This window comes from Geotrypetes seraphini, chromosome 4 (genome assembly GCF_902459505.1).
Source record: "Geotrypetes seraphini chromosome 4, aGeoSer1.1, whole genome shotgun sequence".
NCBI lineage: Eukaryota > Metazoa > Chordata > Amphibia > Gymnophiona > Dermophiidae > Geotrypetes > Geotrypetes seraphini.
Window position 1 is genome coordinate 23,094,086 of NC_047087.1, and position 14,122 is coordinate 23,108,207.

General features: G+C 45.0%; 1 protein-coding gene across 1 annotated transcript in view; it reads left to right on the top strand.

Annotated features, from left to right (window-relative positions):
* The window catches only part of PKD1L2 (polycystin 1 like 2), a 144,277-nt gene extending 130,375 nt beyond the window's left edge, over positions 1–13,902 (top strand). The window contains exons 33-34 of the mRNA XM_033940260.1: positions 555–686; positions 13,189–13,902. Coding sequence (XP_033796151.1) covers positions 555–686; positions 13,189–13,323 — 267 coding nt within the window. The 3' untranslated portion in view covers positions 13,324–13,902. The remainder of the gene's footprint in view (positions 1–554; positions 687–13,188) is intronic.
* Positions 13,903–14,122: the final 220 nt, after the last annotated feature.

Below are 14,122 nucleotides of genomic sequence, written 5' to 3' on the forward strand. Positions count from 1 at the left end.
ACTGCGTGTGTCTGGTAACAGTATAGAAATAATAAATAGTATTAGTGGTAGTAATAACAGAACCCCTTACAGCTTAGTTACAAGGTACATCTAACCAATGGCATATCGAGGGTAGTAGGCACTGGGTGGCGGTGGTGGCCGTGCCCTCCTCTCTGCCCCCCTTCCCCCCTGTACCTCGTTAAATCTTCACCAGCATAGCAGCTATTGGGCGTGCTGCTCACATCAGCGCTGGCGTTCCCTCTGACATCATTTCCTGGCCCCGTGATCCGGAAGTGATTTCAGAGGGAAGCCAGGCCTTCATGAGCAGTAGACCTGAGACGTTGCTCGCGCTGGCGAAGATTGAAAGAGGCACAACGGTGGAGGGGAGGGCGCAAGCATGATATGGGGGGGGGGGGTGGAGTTGTGTCTTCACCCCCCACCAAGACGGCGCCCGGGGTGGTACCGCCTACCCCCCTTACTATGCCACTGCATCGAACAGTGTTTTGAATTGTAGGCGCCTAGAACACTATAGCGTCATGAGAAGTGTAACCGTCCTTTGTTTATGTTCACTTTAGGTCTTGGACTACAACCCCATATTGGGCTCCTTCCTGATCGGCTCCTGTATCATTTTCATGACGTTCGTGGTCCTGAACCTGTTTATATCTGTTATTCTAGTAGCTTTCAGCGAGGAGCAAAAACATTATCAGGTGTGTTCATTAAATAACAAGCCAAAATGACGCTGCAGTGCTTTTGCTTACTGAAAGCTAGAAAATAAGCATTTCTTCTTAGTTCATTGTTGCAGCACATTTTTAAACAGTGTTAGCATTTCTGCGTGTAAATACCTGAATTACAACATATATATAAAAAAAAATTCAATAAGTGATCGAGGCCATTCTCTTGCATAGCTCAGTACCCTTGGACTTCAAACCTGATTCAGAATTCATTTTGCAAACCAATCTGAAACGCAATGGGTGTGTGATATGGCCTGAGCGCCATCTCCTGCCTGCCCCCCCCCCCTTAATAAAGTCAGCTGTTTTGGCACAATATTCTTTAGTTGTATTAATGGTCCAAATATTAGAATTCAAAATTCAGGCAACCAGTCCAAATTCAAGTCGTCACTATTTAAGGATCCTCGGAATGTAATGCAGTAATCTTTCCTTCATACGTTTTTTTTTAGAAAGACTGCTTCAATCGTCATCGATCCTTTAGACATACAGTAAAACCTTGGTTTGCGAGCATAATTCGTTCCAGCAGCATGCTTGTAATCCAAAGCACTCGTATATCTAAGCGAATTTCCCCATAGGAAATAATGGAAACTCAGACGATGTTCAGGAAGGCAATCAAAACCTACCTTTTTGATAAATTCCTCTAACTTCTCCCCCCCCCCCCCCCTCTTCCTTGCCTCCTCCTCGGACCTTGACTTACCTCAGACTCTCGACTCCTCCAATCCTGTCAGCCACCAAATGGCTTAACAAAATGGATCACCCTATCCAACTAATCACCCCTTCTTCTTTACCCCCCCCTTACTTAATGCCTCTGCTTGGCTTTATCGAACGCCGCAGTATATATCACCGCTGTATGTAACACTACTGTATGAACTCCGCTATATATATGCAACTTACAACAAATGTAACTTTTCCGCAATAGTAACCGACCTGAAAAATAACTTCACCGCAAATGTAGCGTCGCCGAAAATGTAAATGTAGCTATGCCAAAAAAAAAAAAAATGTGTAACTTCGCTGTGATGTACAGTCTCTTCATCTGTTAACCGCATAGAACTTCCATGGTAATGTGGTATACAAAAATAAAGTTATTATTATTATTATTATTCATTCGAGAACCCCAAAACTTTAATAGAAAATACTATACGTACTCGTATTGCAAGACCTCGCTCGTTTGGAACAGTCACTACACTCCTGCAGCGTCAGAGAGAGAAGAACCATCGGCTCAGTTGTGATGATGTGACGTGGGTATACTGTATGTACTTGTATTGCACGACATTGCTTCTATATCAAGTTAAAATTTAATAAAATGTTTTGCTTGTCTTGCAGAATACTTGCAATCCAAGGTTTTACTGTACTTTCATTATTCTATTTTATTAATTTAAACATTTTTATGGTTTTATTAAATACTATTAAAATTCTGAGCCAAAGCACTTATCTGGCGGCCAACAGAGCTTCAGCTAAATAAGATAAGTGCTTTGGCTCAGAATTTTAATGGCTCTGAAGTTAGGCACTTAAATGATGCGCACAAAACTAGTATTCCGTAAAAGGCACGCAATGCAAAACGACCTTTATAGAATATTAGCTTAGAGTGCATTTTGGTCCTGATTCTATAAAGATAGGCATCGATTCTATAATAACAAAAAATAACGAGAACATCATTAAAAATAAACGACCACGAATATCCGATTTCCAAAACCATAAAAATTCTGGGTATCACACTAGATACGCACTTGACCATTGCTGACCACACAAACTTAATAGTGAAGAAATGCTTTTATACACTATTAGTCTTTAAGCCCATTACATTAACGGGTGCTAGAATAGATGTGTCTGTCTGTCTGTATTTATTTATCTCTCTCTCCTTGGCCGCTGTCTGTGTCCTTCTGTCTTCCCCCCCCTGAGCAAAGCTGTCTGCGCCCAGCACACACCTCCCCCCAAAGCAGCCCCCTTTCCCTCTCCCTAACTCTCTCCATGGCCCTCTTCTGTCTTCCCCCCCAGAGCAAAGCTGTTTGCCCTAAGCACACCCCTCCCCCCAAAGCAGCCCCCTTTCCCTCTCCCTATCTCTCCATGGCCCTTCTGTCTCCCCCCAGCACACCCCTCCCCAAAGCAGCCCCCTTTCCCTCTCCCTGTCCCCTTCTGTCTTCCCCCCAGAGCAAAACTGTCTGTCCCCAGCACACCTCCACCCCAAAGCAACCCCCTTTCCCTCTCCCTGTCTCTCCATGGCCCCTTCTGTCTTACCCCCAGAACAAAACTGTCTGTCCCCAGCACACCTCCCCCCCAAAGCAGCCTCCTTTCCCTCTCTCTGTCTCTCCATGGCCCCTTCTATCTTCCCCCCCGAGCAAAACTGTCTGTCCCCAGCACACCTCCCCCCAAAGCAGCACCCTTTCCCTCTCCCTGTCTCTCCATGGCCCCTTCTGTCTGTCCCCAGCACACCTCCCCCCCAAAGCAGCCCCCTTTCCCTCTCCCTGTCTCTCCATGGCCCCTTCTGTCTTACCCCCAGAGCAAAACTGTCTGTCCCCAGCACACCTCCCCCCCCAAAGCAGCCCCCTTTCCCTCTCCCTGTCTCTCCATGGCCCCTTCTGTCTTACCCCCAGAGCAAAACTGTCTGTCCCCAGCACATCTCCCCCCCAAAGCAGCCCCCTGATCCTATCCACCCTGGACTACTGCAACATCGTCTATCTGGGTATCCCACAAAAAACAATAAAGAATAAAATCCCTGGCTGCAAATCCAAATCCTTCCTTGATAGAACCTTCATGTTCCAAGCTAACAGCCAACAATCCTGGCTGGGAAACCACATAAACAAAACCAGACAGACCTACAACGCATTCCGAAAATCAATCAAAACCGCTCTGTTTGACAAATTCATCACCTAAACAGACCGATCTACGCTCACTATAATTTTTCCCCCTACAATCCCGAAGCAATCTCTCATGCAATTCCCTCCCCTTACAACCCTTTTTTCTTCTGTAACTTTCCCCTCATGCATTTGTAATTCGCTGAATGTCCAGCCTTCTTTCGATGTGAACCGCCTAGAAGTCGTCTGACTATGGCGGTATAGAAAAATAAAGTTATTATTATTATTATAAAACTTAGGTGCCTCCTAACATTTAGACACACCATACGTATGCCAGGGTTTTCTTCGCCTACAATTAGGCGCCAATATCAGAGTCTAATGGCACCTAATTCACAAAGAGGTGCCTATCTCAAAAACACCCCCATGATCTGCCTCCCTAAACACGCCCACTTTAGTGTAGGCCTAAGTGCCTACTTTTTATAGAATCAAGCTAAGTGCCTAACTTTCAATTAAGTCCAATTAAAGCCAATTGTGAGGTGTTGAGTGCCAATATTGGCACCGATTAAGCCTGCGGTTAGGTGCCAATATTGGTGCCCAACTTTAAGCGGATTTTACAGAATCAGGGCCTTTGTGCCTATCTTTGGGCATGAGTATTTATGCCTATCTAAGGCTGGTGTAACGCTCGCGCCCAAAAGATGGCAGTTCGGCTTGCAAATATAACATTACGCCTAATTTCTGGAAACAACCCTGACCTATCCATGCCCCTCCATGGCCACGCCGCCTTTGGAGTTGCGTGCTATGAAATTTAGTTACTTGATAAATCTTAACCAGTTGTTAGTGTAGTCCTTAGTCACTTCTCTCTGAATCACTAACTATTCTCTGTACTCTTTTAAATCTGATAAAGCTATAAGGTGCCTATTTACATATTGCGGCCCCATATACACTGTAAAGAGATTATTGGTTTAATACTAACATACACTTCATTATATATGTTTATGTATATATGTATTAATTCTTCATTTTTTCACTTGTATGGACCTTTGGATATCAACTGGATCATGAATAATGCCCAGCAATCTCTTGTCTTTTTTTCGAGCTAACCTCGAAGCTAAGTAGCTAATTAATAAGATTAAATTAGAAGAAAAAGACATTAAATAAGGAAGTGAAGTGAACTAAAATGAAATACAATGAAGAAATAGTTATGGAGTTATGAAATTAAGAATAAGTATGAAACTAAATGAATTTTAGAGTTTTGAGTAAATAAACAATAAAGTGGACTGATGAAGACAAGAGATTGCTGGGCATTATTCATGGATCCGAAGGTCCATACAAGTGAAAAAATAAAGAATTAATACATATATACATAAACATATATAATGAAGTGTATGTTAGTATTAGACCAATAATCTCTTTATAGTGTATATGGGGCCGCAATATGTAAATAGGCACCATATAGCTTTATTAGATTAGAGATTTAAAAGAGTACAGAGAATAGTTAGTAAATGAAATTTAGTTAGGCATGTTATGGAATAGAGGCATAGGGCAGATCTGCACATAACTCCTTATAACTGCCAATTAAGTGCTTGTTAACACTAATTTGATTGTTACTTATTAGCAAATTAGTTTACACAGAGATCTGCGATATGCACCCAAAATTGCTCAACCAACTTTAGGCGACCTATATAGAATCTGTGAGACTGTGGATATCATGAAAACATGTGTGGCTAGATGTGTCCCCAGCACTGGATTGAGATTCCCTGATTTAGAGCAAAGGGCTGTGAACAAGGGAAGCCAAGATTCAGATCCTACTTCTCTCAGCAACACTACCAGTGTCTTAACAAAACCCAGGCCAAAGACTGTGTCTAATGAGGCGGTAGAGAGTGGCGTAATAAGGGGGGGGGGGGGAGGACCCACCCCGGGCGCCATGCCAGTGAGGGTGCCGACACTGCAATACCACGCCACGCTTGCGCCATCACTCAACCCCACCCTGTACCTCTGTAGATCTTTGTAAGCACAAGCATCTTCGCCTGCCTGTTGCTCACGCCAGTCTGGTTCCCCTCTTAATCACTTCCGGGTCACAGGAACAGGAAGTGACGGCAGAGGGAAATACAATGCGGGCGTAGGAGCATGCTGGAGAAGCCACTTGTGCTGGTGAAGATTTAGAAGTATGGGGAAGAAGGAAGAGCATGAGTGTGGAGTGGGGGGGGGAAAGGAAAGTGGGGGCATAGGAGGAGTAGGGGCGTAGAGAGAAGGGCGCGGGTAGTGCCACTGCCCCGGGCACCTCCCACCCTTACTACGCCACTGTCCATAGAGCACTGCCCACATTGAACTGCCCGCTAGAAAAAAGTACTTACAATTATATACACCTTTAAGTTACAGCAGACAAAGTAATTCTTTAGCTGTATTGTTACTTTGCTGAGAGTGATAAATTTACCCATACTGGGTCTTTGATTTGTGCAGATTTATCTCATGCATAGCCATGGTGAATATAATTTGAATAGCTTCAAAGTCGCATTCAGTTTAGAAAGCCTTAGGTACTTTGTTAATGATTACAGTCAATCCTGGTTTTCCTCTTCTGTCTGAACTGAAGGGCCAATGGGAGGGATATTTAGCTAAACAAACTGGATAGTGCTGTTTGAATATTTCCTCTGACTGCCTTGGCACTCTCTGATGGTGCCAGGGCTATCCGTGCACATAGCTGGAGGTTATCCATTAGCAACACTATTCAGACCATCAACTAGATAAAGTTAGGACAGCATAAAACCAACAAAATAGCATCACTGGTCACTGCTAATTCCAAATAGCACTGGTCAATCTCCAAATACTGGCACTGATTATGCAATTGGCCAGGGTTTAAAAAAAGCATTGACCGCTGCAGGCTGAATAGCAAAAGCAAATGTTTACTGTAGTTAATGTACGACGGGCCGCTGAAAGGTTCTCAGCCCAGCCAAGAAGAGAAATGATGTGGAGCCATGAAACTTACAAGTTATTCCACGCTTTTCTTGACCCTTCATTTCAACGAGGCATCTAGTAAACGAGCACACGTATAGGGAAACCAAGTCATTGTGACATCACCGATGATGTTGGCTCTTAGGCATTGGTGGAATGAGGCATTATGACATCACAATACGAGCGGCTGCTGAAAAGTTCTCAGCCCAGCCAAGACGAGAAATGATGTGGAGCCATGAAACTTACAAGTTATTCCACACTTTTTGTTTCTTTTTGAAATGAAAAGTGTCAAGAAAAGCTTGGAATAACTTGTAAGTTTCATGGCTCCACATCATTCTCTTCTTGGTTGGGCTGAGAACTTATCAGCGGCCTCTTGTACTTTGGAATCTACACATACCATACCACCAAGCTGGATAATTACTAGCAAAAAGTAGAGATGCAAATAGATTTCATGCATATTCATTGGGGAAATCCTGAAAACCCGACTGGATTCCGGCCCTCGAGGACCGGAGTTGCCCACCTCTGGGTTAGTGCATTTGACTGGGGAACTGGGCTCGATTCCCTCGGTAGCTCATTATGACCCTGGGCAAGTTAGCCAACCCTCCATTGCCCCAATTACAGAACTTAAGATTGTGAGCCCACTAGGGACAGAATAAAGTACCTGCATATAGTACAGTATATGTAAACTGCTTTGACGGAATCTACAGAAAGGCACTATCTCAAACCCAAGACCCTTTACTTTTAAAGTGATTAATCTATAAACATTTTAACAAGGATAAAAAATGTTAATGCCATTAATTGGGCTAACACAGTGTCTCGCAAACTAGCCAGAGCCGTGGCTCGCTAAACAGCGGGCCGTGGCTGAAGGGCACCCAGAAATGTGCGGTGTCGACATGACGATGTCACACACACGCGTGACATCATATGCTGACATCTGAGCATGCACACAGGCCCTGAGCTGCCAGTGGGGGAGAGGGGTGCGCGGTAAACAGGAGAGGCACAGAGAGGAGAGGCATTGGTGCCGGACGTGCCTCCGGGAGAGCCACATTCTGTAGGCAGTCAGCCGGCAACTCAGGGCACACTTCAATCTCGCCGCGGCGCACACAGTTTGCGATTCACTGGGCTAACGACTATGCATGGCGTTATCTTTAGCCTGACGGTCTGCAGGGCTTTTATCACTGCACGAGTGATATCACAAAGAGTCACCTAATGCTTCTCAGCTACAGTGCCTCCTCATGTGTCAGAAGACATCCTGCAGCAAACCTTCCCCGCGTGGCTCCAGCTGCTGCGTCTCTTCACTGGTGCACGCTAGGCTTCTTTGCAGCTGGGGTTTTTTTTTTCCCACTATCATGTTTATGACTACTGAGATGGATACAGATGTGCATCACACATCATTCTTCACTCTTTGAAATCTAATTTCTGGACTCAAATGATAGCTAAATATATCTGATAGATTTTTATGCAGAAGCATTTCTCAAAGAAAATTTTAAAAAATAAGATTCTAAAGCAGACAAAATGAAGACAAATTGAACTTCAGCTGTCACATCTACACACCTTGGGAAGTGGAGGAGGACAAGATTAGGGATTGATTGATGGCACCACTTAGGGCTAGATTCACAAAGGACACCGATCGTGCCCTGACCACTTCGTGACCCAATTGTTCCCCGACCCGATTCACGCATGCAAATGAGGGAAATGGCATGCAAATTTTGGAAGGCAGCGATTCACTAAACAATTTCTGGAACACCGATTGGGCTTGCTGATCAGAAAAGTCGCTTCTATCCTTGCCGACTCTCCTGCCCTTTAAAATCACAGGCTCACAATGCTTTTAGCAGAATATATAAAACAGGAATTTTTCCTTTTTTATTTATTCTGCAAAAAGCATTGGGAGCCCTTGGTTTATACCTGACAATGCCCCCCCTCCCTGAACCAAACAAAAATGTTCCTCTGCACTGATGCCCGCTGCCGCCACTATCGGGCCCACCGCTGCCCACCCACCCCCTCCCCGCGTGCAAATGAATATGGTAGGAGGGAAATCGCAAACCCCCCGCACTGATGCTCGTTGCCACTGCCATCGGGTCTGATGCTGCCCACCCCTTGCCCGTATGCGAACACACAATGGAATATGGCAGGAGGGATACCAAATCCTTCCTGCCATCGCAAGCCTGGCCGGGCCTGGCCCACCTCCCTCCCTGTACTTTTAAAAAGTTGGGAGCAGCAGAGGTGCTCAGTCCCTCCTGCTCCAGGCCTCCTCCTCCGATGAACTGCGGCCTTAGGCCACGCCCTAGGACATCATGTGATATACAGGGAGGGGCCTAAGGCCCTGATTGGCTGAGGTGCCTCAGGCTCCTCCCTTGGGAGGGGCCTGGGGCAACTCAGCCAATCAGGGACTTCCCTATGGAGGAGTCTAAGGAAGTCCCTGACTGGTCATTGTTTTGGCCAATGAAGGACTTCCTTAGACTCCTCCCTAAGTGTCAGAGCTTTTACCAACATGGCCGGTGATTAAAAAATACCCTAATGTGGTTTGATAAAAGGGGGCCTAAGTGCTTTGAAAATGAGCCCTATGGTATCCATGGGAATAGAGAATGACACAGGGACTAATTTCTCCCCGTCCCCCAGGAACTCAATTTCCCCATCCCGTCACCATGAGTTTTGTCGCTATCCCTGTCCCATTCCTTTAAGCTCTGCCTTAACTGCACAAGCCTCGAATATTTATGATTTTAAAGTGTTTGAGGTTTGGGCAGATGAGGAAAAGAGCTCGCAGGAATGGAGCAGGATGGAAAAATGTGTCCCCGTGTCATTCTCTACATAGGACATGCTCAAAACTTACCGTGCCTTTAACGTTCATCACTAAACCAGTTCTAACCGGTTTAGCATACAAGCATTCTAGCTTCCAATGCACAAAATGGTTCTGCACGGTCTTTTCCATGCCCTGTAGCAGTCTCCAAGAATAGCCTGGAAATGAAGTGCAACAAGCTCATTAATATTAAAATGAGCACTCCGGGCGATGCCCAGACATTGCCAGGTGATGCGCAAAATGAAGCGCCGACCTTTAACACTTCAAAATTTCCGGCAGGTCTAGAGGTGCCGGTAGCATTGAACCACGTGTGTTAACAAGCGTATACCGGCAAATCTGGGGCTGCCGAGTGCATGAGAGGTGGAAGTTAAAAAAAAAATACATTCATCATACTTTTATAGGGTTGGGGGCATCAAAATGAGCATTTATATCTTGCTATACGCATGTGTTAACAGCGCACCTCAAGCACGTTCATTAAAACTGTATACTGGCAGCTCTGGGGCTGCCGATGGAACGAGGTGGAAAGTCAAAAAAATATATTTGCATGGTTTACTGGTAGTTCTCCATCCCCTCCCCCAATAGTGCTTATGATGTATGCCTATAATGCGCTACAATAAAGCATGCCTATGATATGCATGCTTACGACTTAGTTTTTCCAAGCACATGCACAATTTATACCTCTTTCCCTGAACTATTCTGCGCATGTGTCAGCCACTTTCTCCAATGACTGATCGGATGGAATTCCCGTGGATTTCATTTGCATGCAAAGCTTTTTAAGCATTCCTTGTTTAGAAACTGGAAAATTTACCAGCACTACAATGGATCACATGATTTTAAAGGGGACTTTTGAGCAGCAGGCCCTTAGTCCTGTTTGTCTGCCAAGCCCCTTCCCTTCCCTTGTTTAAAAGCAGACTGAAAACCCACCTTTTTGATATAGCCTTCAATCCTTCTCCCTACTCCACTGCCCTCCAACCCAGCCCGCTGATTAACTGTTCCCCTTAACTGTATCCATGACATCCTGTTTGTCTGTCTTCTCTGTTTAGATTGTAAGCTCTTTCAAGCAGGGACTGTCTTCTTTGGGACTCTGTACGGTGCTGCGTATGTCAGGTAGTGCTACAGAAATAATTCATAGTACCGTAGTAGTGTGAAGAGTTTCAGTCTTTGGGAAGCAGAGCTGAGCTTGTGATGTCATAATGCCTCATTCCACCAATAAGAGCCAACCTCACCAGTGATGTCACAATGGCTTGATTGTCCTGTACTCCCCTCTGCGCTCCAACCCAGCCAGCTGATTAACCCTTCCCCTTAACTGTATCCATGACATCCTGTTTGTCTGTCTTCTCTGTTTAGATTGTAAGCTCTTTCAAGCAGGGACTGTCTTCTTTGGGACTCTGTACGGTGCTGCGTATGTCAGGTAGTGCTACAGAAATAATTCATAGTACCGTAGTAGTGTGAAGAGTTTCAGTCTTTGGGAAGCAGAGCTGAGCTTGTGATGTCATAATGCCTCATTCCACCAATAAGAGCCAACCTCACCAGTGATGTCACAATGGCTTGATTGTCCTGTACTCCCCTCTGTGCTCCAGCCCAGCCAGCTGATTAACCCTTCCCCTTAACTGTATCCATGACATCCTGTTTGTCTGTTTAGATTGTAAGCTCTTTCGAGCAGGGACTCTTTTCTTACTCTTTGTGACTTTGTACAGCGCTGCGTGCATCTGGTAGCGCTATAGAAATAATTAATAGTAGTAGTAGTCCTGTGTTTTTGACACATGCAGGCTCTTCGTGCTCTTGATTTAGTGCAAGAAACTGCAGTTCTGTGTGTGGTGCACATCTGTATCCATCACACTCTCTTTCCAGCTCCGTACTGTTAATATTTTCACAGCAATGAAACTCAAACATCAGTGTTGTTTAGCACATAGTCCCTGCCTCTGTTGGCTCATCTTGTGTTCCCCTCCCCCTAAGTTTCTATTCATATTGTTAAGTCTTCCTCATTCCCCACACTTCCATGCCATGTCTTCACATATTTCTATCCTTTTGATTTTTTGTTGTAAGCAGCTTAGACATTTTATGATAAGCGGGATATCAAACCCTAATAAAACTTGGAAACTTCACTGAAGTTGCACAATGATGACCTGTCCTTAATTCTGTGGCTGGAACTCTCTCTAGACTTGCCGATGACTATCCCTGTGTTTTTATGCAGGATAAAAACAGTGCTTTATAATGACTGTCATACCTGTGCTTAAGTACATTGGGCCACAGTGCAATAAAGTACTATATCTTTAATCTTGCATTGCTGAGGAGTTGTGCAATTAACCACACAATTATATTTTTTTTAATTGCATGCTTGCTTTTGATTAAAATTATTTTCTATCAATGCCTGCCACACATATCTTCTGTCAGGAAACCATGTGCTAAGCTTTAATGCACATCTCTAAAGTGAGGTAATGTCATTGGTCTCAAAGTAAATAGGCACAGAAATGCCAGAAAATGATTATTTAAAAATGAAAAAATGCCACACCACCATTTAATATGCAAATCTATGAAAATATGTCAGCGATAAGAATGTTTTAAAAATCTGCAGCAGCAATCACAAACTTTTGGCCCTATACCATATATACTCAAATATAAACCGATCTGAATATAAACCGAGATAACCATTTTTCCCCCAAAAAGGAGGGAAAAAGGTTGACTTGAATATACAGTGCTCCCCGGGTCATTCACGGTATTTTCCGACCACGAATGACCAGGCAGGAGAGAGCAGCCGGAGCACCGGCGAGTGAAGGAAATCACTCGCGGTATGCTCCGACCGCCTCTTCCTGCACTAAAGTCGGGCCTCACCAATCAGGAGCTGCGTGTCAAAGAAGCTCCTGATTGGTGAGGCCCGAATTTAGTGCAGGAAGAGGCGGTCGAGCATACCGCAAGTGATTTCCTTCACTTGCCAGCGCTCCGGCTGCCCTCTCCTGTCTCCCCCACTAAAAACTGTATTCGCGGTTTTTCAACATACATGGGGGGTTCCTGGAACGGAACCCCCATGAATATCGGGGGAGTACTGTAAACCGATGATTTATATTCAAGTACCGGTACAGAGCAGAAGCAAACCCCCCTCCCTTCTTTGGTATTCTGTTTGCTGGCTCTGCAGCCAAACAGCCAGCCAATCCGCCCCCCCCCTTCCCCAGAATAGCCACCCTCCCAGACCCACTGAAGGCCTATAGTACTGCCCTGGTGGTCCAGTGGAGCGGAAACTGGAGCTACCTTCAATCCCTTCCTCCCAGCGACTTTGTGCAATTAGTCTACTCCTTCCCTCCCCTCCCCAAACCCCTGCAGGTCTACCTTAGGTCCCTGGTGGTCCCACGGTGAGACGGGGCAGCAGCGATCCCTTTACACTCCTGCCCGGCAATCTCCATAGTGGAAAAAATGGCTGCTGCGAGATCCCAGGCAAACTTCATGAGATGCGGGTCTTGCAAAGTTTGCTGCGGGATCTCGTGGCAGTCATTTTCTCACAATGGAGACTGCCGGGCAGGAGCGTAAAGGGATCTCTCCTGTCCCGCGTCACCGCGGGACCACCAGGGACCTAAGGTAGACCTGCAGGGGGACCAGGAGGGGATTGGAGGGAAGGGGTGGGCTAGTTGTACAAAATTGCTGGGAGAGAGCGATTGACGGCAGCTCTAGCTCCCCGCACCACTTGACCACCAGGGCCGTATTAGGGGCCCGTGGTGGGAGCGGGATGGGGTTAGCTTAAATATAAACCGAGACCCTCATTTTTTGCCCCAAAATCTCGGTTTACAGTCGAGTACATATATTCAAGTATTTAAGTATAGAGAAAGACAGGTCAGCAGATTAGTCGTGGGTCACTCTTTTTGTACAAATGCATCCGATCCTAATACTAGTTGTTCCAGAGTACTGGATCCCCTCCCTAACATCTCATTTTTTTTTTTACCAAACGTTTCAGGCATCAGAAGAGGAAGAGATTGTGGATCTGATGCTGATGAAAATTTGCAGCTTTTTTGGAGTCAAATACAAAAAGGACGAGAATTCTCCAGATGATAACAGTCCCAAAGGCTCTTCTACAGATGCAAACAACTGACCACAATGTTGTAAACAGTGCCAACCTTTATCGTTAGTCCAGTTCCTGCTGTGGCTACATGTAGATGTATTTATAGTGCTTTATAAGCTATCCCCGTTTCATGATTCTTCTCGTCACCTGGGCTATTTAAAAAATGGAAGCTTTAGAAGTCACTCGGGTTACGGGTGCCTGACTGACAGGGCTTGCCAACTGCATGTCTAGTTTATGGCAGAACACTTAATAAACAGAATGCTACTGGAAATAAATTAAGGCAGTGTAACCATTTTCTCTGTTAGCAAACTGTGATTTTTTTCCTAGCATGCTGTAGGTACAACTGTGGTATAAACTTGTTTCCCCCCAATTTGAGGCTAAGAAATCTTTCAGGCAGAACAATATCCACCTGCTTCTCTGAATAAACATAATCATATACTATGTATACAGAACCAGGCTCAGAGGCCTTGGACAAAGCAAATAAACTCCCTTTACATGGGTTATTACCCCCATTCTGAATTTTATAGTGCGTTATCTAGCTCGGGGAAAAGAACAGCGGCTGGCTGACCACTGTCGAGCAAAGTCCAGTTATACGCCAACATCACTGCTTCAGCCTACATAGAATGTAAGAGATTTTTAGTTTAATTTACTGTGAATTCTTTTTCTGTAAATAAAGGTTTTGTTTATGCAGCTAACGTACTGTGTTAGCTTCTGTATGGTCTGATTTAAGTAGGACTTTATATGGTAGACCATATGGGGCTCATAATCGAAACAGAAATACGGTTCATAGACAACCCCGCGAAAGACAAAGGCGCGCACCGACAACTGA